Below are 19,339 nucleotides of genomic sequence, written 5' to 3'. Positions count from 1 at the left end.
AGTGTTATCTTGTTTAGCTTTAATGATATTGCCCTGGGCAAGGTCAGATATTTCATATTGTTCTGTCAAGAAACAAAAACATATAAGCAATAAGATCTGAAAGGTTTCAGGCCTCCTGGGAATCCTCCCTGTAAAGATCACTACAGCAGAGTCTCAACAGGAACAGCGACAAAAATATGTAGCAAGAGAAACAATGTTCCACAGCATAAATTTATATTTTCAATAATTTTCAAGACTTTAGAGTCAGAGGAATGTTTTTACAATTTCTACTGATCACTCTACAGAAGGCTTCTCAACAGCACTTGAAAATTCAGAGGATTCTTCAACTTTACAAGTTCCTGATTTGTGACATATATCTAAACGAAGTAATTCCCATTTGAACAACTCAGTTAAGTTTCTGGAAGTGAACTAAGTTCATTAGTTAGATTTACAACTGAATCCCTCTACTGTGAGCCATGACTTCTGTACATTTAGTGTTTCTGTGTGAGTTAGTTGCTCCCTTCTCTCCAAGGACAGAAACAAGCTCCACTGAACCTTGGAAAGTCTACAGAAACTTTGCAGTTGGAGGCCATAGAAGTTTTCAGGTGGTGTCTTGTCCTTCTTCTGGAAGATGTCAGACAGAAACACACATGTTAAAAACAATTGAAAAACAGCAAGAGATCTGCTACAATTTGTCCTGTATTTGTTACTACAAAGATTTTTCTCAACTACTTCTCTATAATATCTTGCCAGACACGGTGAAGAACTGAGAATACATTGAATGCCAAAACATAAAGCTGAACAGCTCTTGTCACAGTACATTATGATATGATGATAGTGCTTTTTCTGAATTGTTCCATTAGAAAAGCTATTCTAAGGGGGAGAAATCTGTGGTTAGCAGTCAAAATATTAGGAAGAATTCTTAGTAAATGACACCTTTGAAAGTCTACTAGAATATCTATGGAGATTGCACACATATGGGGAAAAAACCCTCAAAACCAAACCTGGGTTTGACTGAAAGATTCAATCTACATTAGTGCTGTATAGGTGAACAGGAAAAGATCTATTTTTTAGAAATATTTATGGATTTGGACAATAATATATAGGGTAAAAGGTAACTAATAAAATGAATCTGTAATCGAGGACACATGCTTATACTGAGAAATATAAGCAGGCCCCAGCCTGCTAATCAGAAGCTGTAGAAACATCAATCCAACTTCAGTCATAGGCTGGAAACAGGACCTGAGACAAATGTTTTACTCCAGGTTACAAATGATTGCAGTGAATTTTAAAAACTCGCACCACCTCATGCTCATGAGGGGTTATTTGGGTCATGGTGACTGGTTTTACAGATACACAAATCTCTGTTCCCTATTACCGTAGCACCTGGCATTAAATTCAGAATCACAAATACTGAAGTTCAGTAGCAAAGAAAAATCAGATCCCAACAGATTTCTCTACTACCTGCAGATAATCTCTCATTTCTGGAGAAAGAAAAGCAAAGCTGTCCTGTCAGAGCCAGCACAGGATGGTTTTTGCTTGGAGAGGTACTGCAGGGTTGGATGCCAGGGAATCTACAGACACCATGCCTCTCCATGATTAATCCCTTGCAAGCTCTCATGGGGCACTGCCAGGCTCAGGGTTAAGGTCTGGTCAGGAGCTTCAAGGGAGAGAAACACTGAGATTTGGAAAATGAACAGGGGATTATCGTGGCAGAGCACTGTCCCACCGCTGTGGGATGTTGCTGGGCAGCCAGTGGGGCTGGTGTCCTACCATCGACCCTCTTCATTCAGGGAATTTCACGGGAGGGGAATGAATCAGAACTCTGGTTATTACTTAGGGTCTGGGTATTTTCCCCATTTAACAAACCAGCACCCCATGTGTTTATGGATTGATTATGGTATAAATGTTACTATCTCAAATCTATGGTTATACACGCTATATCTTAACTACAGTCATTGTTACATTTGTAGTGAATTGTATTGAATAGCTTTGTAAATGTTAAAGTACTCAATGATTACGTGCTGCTAACCCCTTTTGCAACCTTATCTTTGCATCCATATCCTTGGCACTCTTACCCCTTTTGCGTTCCTAGTTTCCATGTAAATAATTCCAAATTGCTTCTAAATTTATTGTCCTGTGGATGCTTTAAATTGTCCAGTGAGTAGTAGAGTGAACCTTGCCATCAAAATTTGTAACTCATATTTTCACAAATTCATATTAAACCGTGCTTTTGCCAATACCTTTGACAGTGTTTAAGTGGCCAAATCATTCAATCATGACAAAAATTCACCTCAGTAAACTCAAACAGGCCCAGAGGAGGATTCCAAACAAGGCTTTCCACAGCTTTGCAATGACTTCGCTGCTCATTTCCGAGCTGCTCAGAGGTGGTAACCTGCACCAGCTGCTCCAATGGGGACCCGTCTCCCTTCCCTGAGCTGACACTTTCAGGAAACCTGGCCAGGACCACACCCAGGGAGCTCTGCTGGCCAGCACCAGGGCCCTGGGGCTTGGTGGGGGACTCCCACGAGGGTCTACTGCAGGAAAGCTTGTCTATGTACACAACTACATACAGCTGCATGGGACATTCCTGCTAATCCTCAAATCTTAAAAAGGTGATTTTCAACTTTGGCTTAAATATGCACTATGTATTTTATCAATGCATGTACAACACATATATTATTTTTTAATTTGCTTACATATATATATATATATATATATATATATATATATATATGCATATGCACCTCTATGTAACTATAGAATTGTAATTATTAATGACTGATTCCTGCAGAGGAGCAAACTAGGCATGGCGTGGATGTGAGGGGAGGAAGAGAGAAACTGCATGTGAACATTTTTGTTTGGGGGGATTGAAGGCATTTAAGGGACCTTTACAAAAATCACATATAAGAGACCTCTCGTTCATCTTGCAAATAGTACAAGAGCTTGCAGGAAATGATAATTATCTCCTACTACCACTTGCTGGTACACTATAAAATATTCTTTTAAAATATCTAATGCGTTGAGGTGTGTCAAGTAGCTTTTTCACCACATGATGTGTGATAAACAGGATATCTCTCGTAATCAGAAATCTAAAGCACGCGGGATGTAAAGTTTAAAAGAGCAGTGTTTTTCCTTAAATGAATGTAATCAATGTGCTTATTAGTTTGCTGCAGCAGAAGGAGGGAGTGGGTGGGTGTTTCAGAGTTGGCACATGTCTATTTGGCAACAGTGAATAGCCTGAGTGTTTATAGAGCGAGCTCTGTGGAATCCCTAGATTCTGCAGATTTTCTTACCAATTTTGTCTCAGATAATTAAGGATTTTAAATAATAAAAGAAAAAGTTAAAGAGGAAGTATGAGCTCCAGCTGGATCAAATAAAAAATAATAAAAAAGAAAGAAGGGTGTTTAAATCCTCAATATTGCCTTAAAACTAAAAATCAGCACTAAGGCACAATTTGGCTCTTAAAAGTAACTATGGAAAACTGGCACCTGCTTCCTCAACAGATCTCCTCCCTGGGTGTATCCAGAGATATATCTTCTTAAACTAGTGATTTTAAAAAGTTTCTACAGCTGTTGAACCTGCAAGACACAACCCATAAATGGCACAGGACTGAGCTAGAGATGTCCTGGTCCATACCTGGCTGAATTTCATCACTTCACTGACACTGCAAGCAACAACCCCAATGTCTCGAAATCCCACGCTCCCCTGCAAGTAAGGATAGAAGGTTACAGCAACCTTAAAATGAAAATACATATGTAAGTTTGCACAAATGCAGCCGAGCTGCTCTCTGGTCATGCCTGGGAATAACTGTGGCAGACCTCCAGCTGGACAAAGCTTCTCTTTCCTGCCTGACGAGCAGGACACCTGAGGCTTAGGCACAGCATCACCTGTGTGAGGAAACTTCTCACTGCAACAAACTGGCCACGGTGTTCGTGCCTCTTTCATGCACACCAAGAGCCGGCTCGGGCACCACTGCTGACATCAAGGATGAGGGGAAGACACAGAGAAAGAATCTAATTCAGTTTTGAGGAATGATATCCTGTCACGCCAAGCAGTGGTCATTCATGGTGTCTCTGGCATTGCTAATGGCAGCAGAAACAAAAGGTCTGACCTGGCCTCCTGCCCCACCTTTCCTCCTTTCTGTAGCCTCTCATCCTAGAAACACAGTTCTCTTTCATCTACAGCTCCAAAAAGCCATAGGCCAGTTCTGAGCACCAGCTAAAAGCTGCGTAGCCATTTAAGGTTCACTAAGTTCTAAAAGCCAGTTGAACTGAGAACCCCCTCGGGGGTCCTGTGGCAGGCTTGGAGCAGGTGAGGAGGTTGAGCTGCTCTTCTCTGAGAGCAGCACCTCCGGTGTCATCAGACACAAAGACTTAGCTCAGGACACAGCATGAGGGCTGCAGCAGAGGCTGCAGGCTGCCTGAGAGCAGCCATGAGGATGGACAGACAGGGCCAGGGCGACTGACATTAGCATGCTCACATCTGCATTCTCTTCTGAAAGCTTGGACACTGTAATGAGCTAAACAGATCTGCTGTGCCATTGCCTCTGTTCAGGTACTGCCAGACGCCTGCAGCCCATGGTCAGGCATTAAGCAATTTCTCCACAGTCACATACAAGCTCTGGAAAGGAGCAGGAGCTGAACTATGTGCTTGCCCAGCATCAGAACAACTTCCTAACTGCAACTCTATTCTGAATTGCTCCAGTCCTTATAGCTAAGTCATAACCATAGCAGAGTTGTCAAATTAGCTCAAAGAATAATTTATTTATTTAAATCAGAAAGAATTACATAGCTTCCCTAGTTCTAATAGATGGAAGTGTGCAATACCTGGATGCAAATGTGTGTTCATGTATACATGCATTCAATACACTGATCAAACATTACTTTATTATTAGGTGTTAACATTGGGTTGACCACAATCTGCTTCCTGCTTCTACTCTGACTAAAAGAGATTGATACTCTTGGGCAATTTATTCTTTTGCCAGTTAAATTAAAAGCTAAGCCATATCAATAGTAACTCAAAACCTGTATATTGTAAAGATGTTATATCTCATTTTGTCCAGTGACAAAACAAATTAGATCATATTCAATAAAACAAAATATATTTCTTAAAATGCATACCTACTAGGTGCACTTTGCCCTTTTTTCTTCTTAAAATTTAATGTTCAAAAGTTACACTGAGCCACTAAACCATACAATACCAAGGCTATGTGTAATCTTAATTCACACATCACATGTCTGTGCCAGACCCCCACAAGGGAGGCTCCTGCTATCCTGAAGGCAGCTCACTCTCAAACTCTGGCATCTTCCTCCTTCCCCCAGAACAGAAAGATCATGTGTTGTTATACCCTCTCCAAGAGCCATGCTCATGCACCAGTATCAGACCCAATGTCCAATGCCAGTTTAAAGTAAGCTTTGCTTTAAAGCCATTGCACTGAGGCCTCCCTGCCTCAGAGGCATCCTCCCTCCCGGGGAAATGCTCTCGGGGATCCAGCAGGGACCCAAAAAGGCACAGCAAGGCTTGCAGCTCTCTCAAGGCGTTCAGTGCTCGATGCCACATTGAAATGGATGGTCACAGCTCCAGAGGCTTTGCCAGCTTTCAGAGCCTCACCAGACTCTTGTGATGACCACTTGCAGAGCATGGAGCAGCCTCTTAGCTCAAGATATTTCTATCTGGTGTATGCAGAGGGAGGAGGGACAAACCTCCACCTCATTCACTCTCCAGTGAAGTGGAAAATCTGAAGGAGGGCAGCCCATAAACAACACCATGCCACAGGCATTGACAGGAGCTCATCAGAGAGATCTTAAATCCTTAAAAATGTAAGGACCTGATGTAAAGGTTTCCACTGACTTCAGATCAGGTCCTGAGTGTAGCACACGGTGGGATATTATCCTTAGGCAAGTCCACAACAACGCTCATCTGGAAGAGTCAGGCTGAGGAAAGAGGTGTTGCTCATCCTGAGCTGTTGGGTACATCCAAAGCCCCATCCCACATCCTTTCTCAGCACACACAGCATCTGGATTGAACATTTTAAACTGTATTCTTCAAGGCACTTTCCCAACTATTCAGCTTTGGCAGTGACCATTTTCTCATGAGATTTTGATTACCCCTACCATTTCCATGACCATCTATTATAAATAATGGCCATGCACAGAAGTGTGTAGGTGAAGCACATTAATTTTGATACTGCTCTGTGATGGGGGCATGCGAAGCTGCTTCTTTGGAAAGGTCCCTCCTCCCCTCCTATTTTGATTTTTCTGCTTCTATACTTGATGACTAGCAATAAAAATGGGTAAACAAAGATCCAAGGGAAATGAAACTACATCTGCAGAACATTCAGAGCCAAAATACACAAGGTGGATAATTTGCATGCTGTATGTAAAAAGTAGTTATGCAGCTTTCTTCCTACTCTTTACATCTCCATAAAACATAATAATAGATTTCTAATTATACATCCAAATAATAGGCAAGCTGCAAGATGCTGGGAGGAAATTAGAAAGGGGGAAAGAAACCAACCAAAGGTACAGATGTAACGAGGGTAGTGACATTTCTATAAAGACGCTTTAATGGTTGTTAAGTAGTCATTTTGAAACAGAAAATTTTTAAGTGTCCTAATAGGAGTTTTCATTTTCAAACAATTTGCTGTGCAGTTAAGTGATGTCAGACTACAAGCTGCAATCTACTACAATGACCAAAGAAGAGCTGTTTTCACACCCATCACAATATATAATTGATTCCTAAATTGGCTTTCTACAAAAGAAACCAATCAGATTTATGCCAAATTTAGGCAGTGGATGAAGGCTTGACTTTTGATGTTAAACATCTGATAAACTTTATGCTAACATAACATGCTACATTAAATTATAAGTTCCTTAACATAAAAATAAGCTCACAGTGGATCATGAAACACAGCCAGTGTCCTCTTTTTATTGGCAAATAAAATCAGCTGCATTGCTGTACGGAAGGGGTACATCCTCTGCCCTCACACAATGTGAGAGTTTCAGCCAGCAGTTCCTCCCTACCACAATGAAACGCTTCCCTGACTTTGTCCTGCCAACCTGAGAGCGGCCCAGCTGCCGGGTGGGGGAGATCTGGAACCCCATCCTTCATGAATGACGGGTGATATCCCAAATAGTTGAAGCACTAGACACCATCACTGCATCAGTCAGTGCCACAGCTTCCCCACTGAACAGCAATTCACCACCTGAGGAGGCTCCTCTCCTGAGGTGGCTCCTTTCCTAGGGCTTCTCCAGACTTCAGCAGCTGGCAGGGTTGGCCTGGTGCTCTTGGAAGTTCAGTTGCCCCGACTCTCTGCAGCTGCTCTCAGCTGTTCTGTCTCCTGCCCAGCTTTTGTTTCATATTTTGGAGTATCTTCATGGGGCAGCTGTTCTGCATGTTCCTGGTCTGAGGCAGGAGTCTTCCAGAGGGTGAAGTGTATGCTTTGCACTCAGCCCATCAATACCGGCTCGATCAGCACACCTGGTGCAACCAGCTATCCCTGACGAATTAAGGCAGAGATCACACAGAAATCTGGCTGCTGGAGAAACAAACAAGCAAATGTCTTTCTAGTGAAATTTTCTAGATTTTGTTTTCCTTTCTCATTTTGCCTTAGTCAAATGAAATTATTAAGGGATCTTCACAACTTGAGTACAAATGAGTCTTTCAGCTTTGGAAGTATCACTTAGAGAAGAAAATCTGCCCGTTTGCTTAACCTCTGAAAATATACAGAGTTCAGAAGTAATAAAGGGGAGGAATTAGAATAGGTCTCAAAGTGACTTTCCCACCGGAAAGGAAACTCTTGGAGGGAAGCTGAATGTTAAACCTGTGTCACATCTCCTAGCAGAAGCAATAGCTACCAGAGATACCTCAGATGAAAGATGCAGGAGGTACCCCTGTAGCCTTGGCTCAAAAACATCCAAGAGATGCCAGCATGCATGTCAGGATATCACTAAAGAACATGCTTTTTAATTTCTAAGAATTTAACTGCAGTTGAGTGACGAGAAAAGCAAATTCCTCAGTACCCTGCAGGTGATGTAATCCATGGGAAATAACAGCTCCTGGACCTCTATTACATGAGCAGGGGCAGCCCTTGCTTCAGCATTGCTGGGGTCTCTCCCCACCAGAACACTCCAGCCTCAGTGAGGTCTTTCTGAGCTTCACTTCCCTCTCACAGCAAACCCAGACAGCAAACACACCAACAGTGTGCCTGAACTGCAACACCAAAGTTTATTACTGAGATGGGGGTGTCCAGCTCGGGTTGAGCATGACAGGTGACACATAGCAGAAAGGTGTAAAATCCTGACAGCCCAGCTCCCCTACGGCTTTATTTATGAGCTGAGCAAGGAGGATATTGTGCAACTATGTGCTTGCATTCTCCTTTTGCAATGAAGCTGGAGGAAGGAGATGTTTTGTCTCACACAGCCCTGTCAGTATTCATGTCACAGCCTTCTGGGGCATTGCTGCTCCTGCCTAAGAGCACTCTGTGAGGATTCTGCTGGCTCACCTCACACTTGCAGCAATGGGCATGCCGCGCTCAGACCAAGTGTGAGAAGAGTTTTGCAAGACAGACACACAAGGTCCTTTACAAAGCAACCTCTTCTTTTTCTGTAACACTGTAACAATAGTCCTACCATTTCATTGCTGACAATGGATAATCCATACTGATTCTTGCTTTGCAAAGTATCTTCCTCTAAAACCTCAGCTGACGTTTTATGAACACAAGTAAAACCAACAAAAATATATTGTTGACATCTCCACCAGTACAAAAGCATTACAGCTGCCACTGCCCATATGCAACCTAGCACTCAAGGAATTAGGTATATTCGGCCAGTTTTAGTGGTGTCACCAATCCAAATCCTGCAGGACTACTCTGGGACTTGAATTTAGTACTGTACCAAGATGTGTTGTAATTTTATAAGTAATTTCTGCCCTGGTACTCTTACTGTAATCAATTTTTTCTTAGCATTATGTCAGTTACAACAGTTACTAAGGTAAAGTATTACCAGGCCAGCAGGGAAGTGTCAGGACCACTTCTGGAACCAAGGAGAGTTTGCTTTTGTTGACCTCAGAGGCAAATCAGCACTTTTAGAAAGATTCAACAATCTTGTACCTCCTGCTAATTATCTCTCAGTCTGAAATCGCTTCTGTGATGTACTAGTCTGCTCAGGACATGTGACAAGCAAACACTACTCTGCTTGCATTATTATGTCAGTATCATCAGCATCTGAATGTGACATTTATTGAAATGATTAAGAAATAGTCAGGACACACCTTTAATGCCTCAAAGATTTAGTGTGTTGAAATACAGTGTGCTGAGAGTGGAGTATTCAAGGTTTTCTTCCTTCCTTCAAACTGAGCAAGTCTCCAGCAGAGCAGCCCAGTATTCGTCACAGCTGATGGGGCTGGTAACTGGGAGAGGCAGGTGGACTGGAGCTGACCACCAGACTTCAACATTTGGGTATTTAATACTGAGAACTGACAGTGAAGGTGATTTCTGACACAGTGGCTGAGGGCAGATACTAAGCACCATGAAATCTAAACCCATTACTGCCCATTTGTTTGCTTGTTTTGTTCTACTCCCACACTGTTTATGTGGGCAGGTACGCAGGCAATGATTTATGTTTACTAGTTTGTTAGGACATTTAGTAAGATACCACAATTTATATCCACTGTGTACTAGCACAGCATAAAAAATTGCTTTCAATTCCAGCCTATGAAATTTTATCTGTATAAAATATCAGAGAATACTCAGAAAATTAATTCCAATATTTACAAGAATTTTATGAAACTTTACAGATAAAACACAGTTGCAATAACAAATGTCCCTCCCTTTAGCCAAAACTGATTGCTGGCATTTTATTTAAATAATTATATTTATTATGTTATGTATATGTTTGGTATGAGATTTCTAAAGGTAGGTTTAGGTTGGACATAAGACAGAAACTCTTTACAATGAGGGTGTAAGATACTGGAACAGGTTGCTCCAAAAAGCTATGGCTGCCCATCCCTGGAAGTGTTCAAGGCTAGGTTGGATGGGGCTTTGAGCCATTTGGTCAAGTGGAAGGTGTCCCTGCCAATGGCAGGGAGAGCCAAATTAGATAACCTTTGAAGGTCCCTTCAATCAGAACCATTCCATGATTTTTGATGACTGGCACAATGTTACAGTACCATTTCCCGGCTTCAAAGAGCAGCCGGCATTTCTTAGCATAATGTACTAATAATTTGAAGGTATTCCTTACACACTGAAATTAGATTGCTGAAAACTAGTATTAACTGGCATTTATTATTTCTCACTAAAACCTTTTCTCTTGTCATGAGAAAAGTAAGTCCTGGAAAGACAATTCTCTTATACCCTTTTGAAACCCAGTCCATTTATTCTCATCTTAACCTGCGCTCATCGAAGCAGCGTTCATCAGGAAGATTCCTCCTTTCCTTCCCAAGTATCCTCATCCTCCTCCGGGATGCGCATTCTGTTGCGAACTGCGCCACCTCGTGGCGGCGCGGCAGCATTGCCCGCACCGGGGACAGCCCCAGCTCCGGCGCAGACCCCGCGAACCAGAAAGCGCCGGCACACCCATCTCCCATCGGTCTTACAGAAAACCTGGGCAGCTTACAGCAAAACCACCAGTTTGGTGGAGAGGAACGAAAAAACAAAAATAACCTGGATGAACCACAACATACATTGCCCAAAAAGCATGGAGGGCTTATTTCTTTTTGCCCACATTCAGAAAATATTTTAATGTTCAGTGTATAAGCACCTGTCACAGGACAGTGAATTATGAAATCTTGCTGGCAAGATAGGTTGGTCCACTTTACAAGTGTTCAAAACTGAGACCTAAGAAGCCTGGCTTGAACACAGAGGCCAGGTGCTCACGGATGCTTCTCTCAATAACTTTGGAAACACAAAGGAGTAAAGAGGAGCAAGGAGTTAAAACAGATTTTTCAAATTGATGAATTGATTCTACTGCTGTGCTGCTGTCATAAGCAACAATTAACAACCCTGATAAATTTGGTTCTCCCACATGATACTTGTACTGATATCTGTAAAAATGAGTGAAAAAATGCTAGTTTCACCTTTTCATCAGCTTTAACACTACAGATAATACTAATCTTTCTTAATACAACAATTTAACTTCCTAACTCCTAAATGTTGACATGTATTGCAGATGATTGAGAGGAACTTCATACAAATGAAAAATGAAAAAAAAAATGTGTACAATTCTGGGTTGTTTTTTGTTTGTTTTTTTTAACATGTTTTTTGGCTCACTTTCAGATTTAGTTGAAAGCCTGAGCTGGTAGCTATTAACCGAGTGACTCGGCTGCATAGCAGTAACTAGTATTGTAGTGACTTTCCCAAAAAGCTGCGGTAAATTCTGAAACTTTATCTCATTTTCTTTGCTCAGTTAAAACATCAAGGCCATGGCCATACTTTTTTGAGAGGCAAAACACTAATGCCTTTAAAACATGATAAAAGGCTTTGCATGTTTTAAGTGCTGATAGGCTGTTGCACTTGTAGCTTCTTGCTTAGTAATGAGACAGTAATGCGGCCAAACTCATCAATTCTCATTTGAGAAGATGATATAAATTCTACTATTTAATCTCCAGAATCTTCTTCAGCTAGCACCTTCAAGACCATGTGATTATGTTCATTTCATCATGTGAGCAGAGCAAAAGGATCCTTGGGTACCTGTCCCAGTACAGATGAATGTTATTAGAAATCACAACTTCTACATACACAACATAGAGTTGTTTTGCTACAAACAAGCAATTCAGATTTAAATTTAAAGAAATGCTAGTTGAGCCTTTCTGTATTTGCTTTAGTGTAGAATCTCTCATGTAAAACCCCCATTTGTTTTTCAAAGAGAGAGGTGAATTGCCTCAGCTGTTGAATTCAATTTAACGAGTCACAGAATGTTTTGCATTGGCAGAGACCTGTAAATTGTAAATTCAGAGTCTGGCCATTTACCCAGTGGTGCCAAGCCTGCCATTAAACCATGTCCCCAAGCGCCACATCCCCGTGTCTTATAAATACCTTCACAGATGGAGACTCCATCACTTCCCTGGACAGTCCGATCTAGTGCTAGACAATCCTTTAGGTGATGAAAGTTGTCCTAATATCCAATCTAAACCTCCCCTGGCACAACTTTAGGCAGTTTCATCTCATTCTGTCACTTGCTACCTTGGAAAAGAGGCCAACACCCAACTTACTACAACATCCTTTCAGGTAATTTTAGCTTCATATATTCTGATTAAGATGTGCTACCTTAGCAATGAGGAATCTTGTCCAAGTTTACAGAGTATTCTCATGGAGCAGAAGTTAAAAAGAAGCACAGGCTCTGGGAAGAGGAATCACAAACATGTCAGTCAAGAATGCATGCCCAGTTTCTGACCTCTTCCGTTTTGCTCAGCTGATGAGATCTATTTGTTGCCCCTCTGAAAGCTACTTGGGAAAATAATGACCTGTACACATCACTTATAGTTGCTTATCACCTGCAGTGACCTGCTGGCACCTTTTGTGACTTCTGAGGTGTGGCTTTTGGTATGACCTACAGCAAGTAAGAAGCAGAGCAGGTACTCTAGTGCTTAAAAAAATCTGGCTGAGAGAAAGAATTCCAAGTGCTGAAGTGTTCCAAATTAAAAGAAAGCTGCAAAGTGCCTTGTTGTTAAAATTACTGAGTTGTATTTTTCTGCTTTTCCTGGTGAGATAAATTTTATCTTCTTTTTTGCTTGGCCCACTTCCTACAGGACAGATGAAGGATATGCTCTTCCTTGAAAGTATTTGACCTCTGTCCTAGGAAGGAAGCTGGCAATAAACCAAAACCTTAAGCTTTCGGGTGAGTGCTGGAACCACTAATCTATTTTGGAAGGCTACAATTATAGACAGGAGGTGGGCAGCACTGTCATCACCTCCTGCTTCTGATTTTAAAACAGAAAAGTTATGACTGTATTTGGCAAAGAGTCCAATGCTATCTTTGTGCATTAGCCATATTCGGAACACGCCTCCTTGAACAGGCCCCTTGAGATTTAAGGGGTGGAGAAGAGTGTTCTAAAAGACAACTTCAGCTTAATCCCTCCAGCTCTTTCTGCATTTGGGGGAAGAACAGAAAAACTGACTCCTCCAGAGGATGATTCAGAGAACCTAAATTTAGGTACTTGTTCTGAATCACTCCCTACTTAACCTGGGGAAGTATCCTGGAGACACAGGCAAAGGTTATCTTCTGTGACAGTTCCTCTCTCAACATCCCCTCAATTGTCAGTACTATTCTCACTGGCTTCTCAACTCTACCACAGTTTAGGTAGGAAGTTGTTTCTTATCCTCAAATACCTGCAAGGCACAAAGGGAAGCACAATGAAGATGTCCAAATACCTGGTTACGAGCTGCTTAATTTCAGAATTTAAACTGCCAAATCATTAAACAAATACACTGCTTTTTAGAAGTTATGATCAATCAACATAAATTTCATAAATTGTTTCATAAATTGTTGTTGACTTCACTGAAGTTAAGATGCAAAGTTGGCACTTGGTGACTATTTTAGATTTAGCATTCCATCAAATTGCACCATGATTTTCCACAATTTTAAATACATTTAGAGTTGTTTGTTGCTTTTTAAACAGAAGACATAATAATTATGAAGGGGAAAAAAAAATTCTTTATTACTAAATATATCCATACAACACTTTCAAGTCATAAATCAGTATGTTTTGAAATTGTGGTAGCACTTTGTCACTCTTTAAATACTCAAGACTTATCGCTTTTTCCAGGTGAATTTCCGTCTGGGTCCCTCTTGACCAGGCTTTTTTCGTTCCTTCACACGTGGGTCAACTGTTAGTAATCCAGCTACAAAACACAGAAAAGCACCCATTTATTTACTGCTATTAGTTAATATTAAAGGTATACTATGTGTGAGCAAATAACTCTGACTTTCACTAACATTATGATTTGTATCATCTAGAAGGCTAAAGGTTCAGAACCACAAAACACTTAAAGGAGTGTCATCAGATCCTCTAACTTCTCTTTAGGAACTGAACTTCATTCATATTTTCCTTTACACACCACTAAAATAACCACCCATTGTTTCTTATCTACCCATATTGCTTAAGCCCTTAAAGCAGTGATCTCCAAGCTTTTTTGATCATGCAATCCTAACAGTATTTTTGAGCATGTACTCCCAAATATACATAGTTATTCACTTATGAATTATATACGGCACTTTCTTACTGAATCCCAATGGATCAGTTGCACATTCCTCATTCTGAAGACCACTGTTATGTGGTACATTTATATCTAAGTACAAATACATTTATATATATATATATATATATATATATATGAATAAAATTAAAGGTATATTTGGCAATGTCCCAAACATGTTCATAATTACCTGATCTCAGTAAAGATACCAAACTCATTACAATGTCTTTTTACAAGGGTTTTCCTAGCAAGTTATACTTGCCAGTGTTGAAAAGGTACAGTCAAAGAAACTTGTTGCAGAGGATGAACACAGCCTTTGTTTCATAGCTGGCAATAGAGTGAAAAAAAATCATAGCTGTTCTGCCACTAATACAGGCAGGTATTCTTGCTACTAGTCCAGAAAGAGCATAGTTAAAAGCTCACTGTTCATAACTCTGCATTTGCTGAAACAGCATAGACATCTCATCACTGAGAAGCATCAAATCCTGCAGTTACCTAAATAAATCCTATCTTATCCTAGGTAACTTGTAAACACTAAATGCTACAAGAGAGGAAAGGAGCTCCCTCCTTTCCTAGTTTGGCTAGTTGCATGCAGTATGGTGCTAATTACTCTCTCTTCAAAGCCAACCCACCAGCACTTATGTTGGAGAAGAATACTTTTTAAAAACATGAACAAGACACGACCAGCGAAGTAAAACAAACCACAATCTCAGTCTAATGTCTGATCCAGATTTATTTAGTAGTGAATACACATTCATGTTTTGTGATTCTATGCTGAGGCAATATAAGCTGGTTAATAGACCTAAAAGAGGTCATGAACAGAGGGAAAAAATCTTGAGAAGTCATCCAATATGTACACAAAGGATGCTAGGAAAAAAGTGAAAACAGTCTATAAATCAATGCACATCCTTTTCATACAATACACAAGGTTTCACTGGGATTATTTACTCAAATCTGATCCTTAATGATCCTTGTATTAATTCTGTTAATTACCAGAAACACATTAAGAAACATTGAAATCATTTCAGTTCCTACCTTGCCTCATGAATTCCACCTCCTTTTCTGTCACAAAACTCCTTAAGGCTTTTGCAGAGGCTAAACGTATTGCTCCAGCCTGTGCAGATCTTCCTCCACCAGAGACTGTGCAAACCATATCATGTTTTCCAATTCTGCCAAGAAACTGGAAAGGGAACAATAACTGTTCCCTAAGGGAAAGAAAAAAAGAAGAAAAATTTTAAAATTCATGTGCATGAAGTTTTATGCTATGCACATTTCTTATCATTGTATACTAAAAGACATAGTTAACTTTTGGGCAGAGATCCAGAAAGACATTCATATCTCATCCAAATCAATAGGAAATTAGCAGCTAGGAGCATATTCCAACTGCCAATGATACGTGCTTTAAGTTCAGTTTTACAACTACTTTTATTCCATTACTTCTCTAAGGAAGCCAAGATCCATCAGCTCTGGATACTGAAACTGAGCAACCTCTCTTCCTTTATTCTTGAGCTTAAAAATCACTATATAAAATAAAAGTAAAAATCACATTAGGAATAGAAACTTTATGTCAGCCTAATGAGAAGTCTTCCTTGTATCAGGCTGGGCACATCCTCCAAAATCTGAAGCTTTATATGAAAAGGCTCACGTTGTTTACTTCCACTATGTTACTGTATACCAGAGTAATTACACATGCATGCAATTTGCAAATCTCTTGCAAACACTTAGAAATGATAATGCTTATTAATATTTTTTAAAATAAATTTCAAGCCCTTTCTAAGGGGACTAAAATTTGAACTATTAAAACAGTCTGCGCTCTTGGTTTTTGCATCCCTTCAGAAAAGATGAGGCAAGGAGCACAGAGCAAGGCTTGCCTATCAGTAAACTCCTGAAAATTAGGAGGAAATGCAAGACACATTTTTATGAAACATAGTTATACAGAGACAAGAATATATAATCAACATAGCATCAACATGTAACTGTATGGCATTACTTTTGCTGGAATAATTTAATTACAGTAAAATATAGCATTTCAGAGTGCTCTCACCTGTCCTGCAGCACTGGGAAGTAATGTAACATGTCTATTCCATTCACTGTAATTTTTCCAGTCCCATTGTCATAAACTACTGCAGTAGCTCTGGCAGTTTTTCTTTTACCTTAAAGGAATGAAACCAAATCTTTTATGAGGCTTCAATATTCTCCAGAATTTCAAGTGCCCAAGTAGTTAAACAAATCTCATTGCATTCATACAGTGCCAGCTGTTTGGTTTTACAGGCTGAAGTAAGAAAAAAAAATGCAAACAAAGAACAACTATCTTTCAATATATTTTAATCAATGTCTGTTAAGTGGGGGAGAAGTGTGTGTTGGGAAACCAATCTCCTTCAGCACAAAAGAAGCAATCATTCCGATAAAGGAATTATGAAACAAATAAGACATTCTTCTTCATTTTGGGGGTGATGGGGCACAAACAAGACTGGTTTTGAACTTATTAAACCTGGTGGCTTTTCTTAAATCACACAGGTTGCATGCTCATCAAATTTCATTAACTACTGTTCTGATAGTATCTGATAAATACTACCGAAAACCAGTGCAAATTAAATCATGGTTTGCTGCTCTCACATCTTTGTTGTCATATAATCTTGAAGACAACCCAGGTAAAGCAGCTCTCTAGCCATTCTGCCCCTCAAATTCTCTGTGACCTTTGTTCTTATTATCATCTCCTGCCTGCTGCATAATACCCATCATCTCTAAGACTCCTCTTAAATGTAGAGCATAAAGTGTGTGTGCACACATGCTTTGTCCAGAAGATCATCAGCTTTTTCTATACATGTTGTTGTCACATTTTTTCTATGCAATCACTCATATCCTATATCCTATATTGCTTTCCAGTTGTGTGTCACTCCAATGAAAACATAACAGCCCGTGTTTAGAAGATACAGAGGCCTTCATGGCTTTTGTCTAACATCCCCTACATCTTAGTATGAATGATCAATATCCCATTATCCATCTCTGTCCTACATATAGAAATTTCCTCTTCACATTTTCCCAGGTGTTTGTAAATACCCAAATGCTTGCTATTTATTCTTTGCATCTTCTCAAAGTTCCCCTTTGCTGGACTGCCTACAAAAGTCATGATAAAGGTTGCTCACTAGTCGAAGCATGCCATTTTTATACTAAGCAACAATACTGTTACATCCACGGAACTATTCATATTTGTTTGTGCAGTCCTCCACTCTTTATGTTCAGCAGTCAGCTCTGCCCAAAAATCAAAGTCCTTTTGTATCCTACAACCTGTAACCGAATGGGGTCCTCTCGACAGAGCTATCACTGTATAAAAATACATATAAAAAACAGATGATAGGAGTCTGGGCCAAAAATTTGTACTTTCTGACCAGTCCATGTCTTAACTTGGTGTTCCATAACATCACTAACAGCTATACATGCAGTATACATATATATGAGCATATAAAATGAAGTAGGGACACTTTTCAGCAGTATTGTACATACAATAAAGAAAGCAGTGTGAAGAGGAAAAAAGTCTGCATCGCTACAAATCAACTTGAAATGATTACCTTCCCCAGTGCTGAAGGCCACTCCTCGCTTGTCATGCTGCAAGGGCTCAATAACCACCTTCTGCAACTGCAGAGGAACTTCTTTGGAAAACTTCTGTATATACTTCTCCTCGATGTCAGCACATGGCAATGCTACCAATTTTTGTAAGAGCTGAATAAATCTTGAATACTGTAAGACAACAAGACTTCATTAAAGTATGCAAGTGTAATTGCATTTGCAAAAACTTTCTATTTTTATTTAATGGATCTTTCCTACTTCGCTTTTATTGACGACTTCTGACAAGATGACACTTTTGCACCTACATGCTGATTTAAGAACAGCATGCAGTTGCATCATTTTCTGTGTGACTAAAGACATCTAGTTCTTTCTTCAGAAAACAGTTAAACTTTACTCCAAAGTATAACCAACCCCTTTTTAATAAAGGATTACTGTATTAGAATGAAGTTCATCTCAATTAAAAAAAAGAAAAAAAAAATTGGAGGGATGCCTTAATTATTTTATTATTGTCTTATTAAATTAGGAAAAGATTTTCACTTGCTTTTTAGTAAGTCAGCATATTCACTGATTTGGAAATAATTTTATCTCACTGAACTGAATCTCATAAATGATTATATTTCATAACATACACAAAAAAATGCCTATCTTTGGCTGTTCAAGCTGAATTACTTTAATGTTTATGATTTCCTTTAAAACTGAACAATCAAGGTATTTAAAAATTCAAGAGATACTTGACTTAAAGGGCAACCTCTTGAAATAAATTATCCTTCGCTACTGTGTGGTTCTCCTTCCCCCTTATATCTCCCTCCAAAGTTCTTCAACATGTGATTAAAGAGTACACACCAGTGTGTTAACCCATTTGTACCAAAAGCTGGGATGTCCTGTTACCAAGTGTTACTGGCAGGAGCTCAAGACAGCTGTCATCAGATATAAAGGTATCATACCATCAAAAACGGATTTTTCATATAGCTATCATAACACAGATATCACAACCTGATTTTTGAAGGTTTTTTTACTTACAAGCAGTTATTGCAAGTATTTCTTCTTTTCTCATTTACCAGAGTTTTCTCTTGCACAAAATTACTACTTTTCTTGTAACTTAATAACAGTCCCTGGAACTTTGACATCACTTGAAAACTACTTTTACCTAACAATATGACACAGTTGTGGTAAAGCCTTTGAAGAGCAGAAATATGGAAATAAAAACACGTGGAAATTATACAGACTACAGAAGAAGAAAGCTTCCAACAGCTTTCACCTGAAGAGTGCAAAAGGAAAAAAAATCAATAGGTCTGAGTTTGTTTAATAATGTAAACACCACTGAAATTTTTCTTGCAGTGGCAAAAGGTAAGAATTTGAGCAGGAAAGACTGGCAGCTTACACTGAGACATTTCAAATATATTTAAACAACGTATTTTACTACAGACTCAGGCTTTGTGGTCTTACATGGGAGAGGCTAGTATATAGAAGGATTTAGAGTAGGTTTTTGTTTGGTTGGGTTTTTTCTAAGTTTATTGCAATGTACTTTTACGGATGTAAAATGTACTAATGTACAGAATGTACTAAAACCAAGCAGTGAAGAACACCAAACTGTTTGGT

At 39.6% G+C, this 19,339-nt stretch overlaps 1 protein-coding gene across 1 annotated transcript in view; it reads right to left on the bottom strand.

Annotated features, from left to right (window-relative positions):
- Window positions 1-13,608: 13,608 nt before the first annotated feature.
- MRPS9 (mitochondrial ribosomal protein S9) overlaps window positions 13,609-19,339 on the bottom strand; it is a 34,062-nt gene continuing 28,331 nt past the window's right edge. The window contains exons 8-11 of the mRNA XM_038147699.1: window positions 17,743-17,911; window positions 16,218-16,326; window positions 15,209-15,378; window positions 13,609-13,819 (exon numbers count right to left, since the gene is read on the bottom strand). Coding sequence (XP_038003627.1) covers window positions 13,728-13,819; window positions 15,209-15,378; window positions 16,218-16,326; window positions 17,743-17,911 — 540 coding nt within the window. The 3' untranslated portion in view covers window positions 13,609-13,727. The remainder of the gene's footprint in view (window positions 13,820-15,208; window positions 15,379-16,217; window positions 16,327-17,742; window positions 17,912-19,339) is intronic.

This window comes from Motacilla alba, chromosome 1 (assembly GCF_015832195.1).
Source record: "Motacilla alba alba isolate MOTALB_02 chromosome 1, Motacilla_alba_V1.0_pri, whole genome shotgun sequence".
In the NCBI taxonomy this organism is placed as follows: domain Eukaryota; kingdom Metazoa; phylum Chordata; class Aves; order Passeriformes; family Motacillidae; genus Motacilla; species Motacilla alba.
Note: the sequence above shows the minus strand (reverse complement) of the source record. Positions and strands in the feature narration are given on the sequence as shown.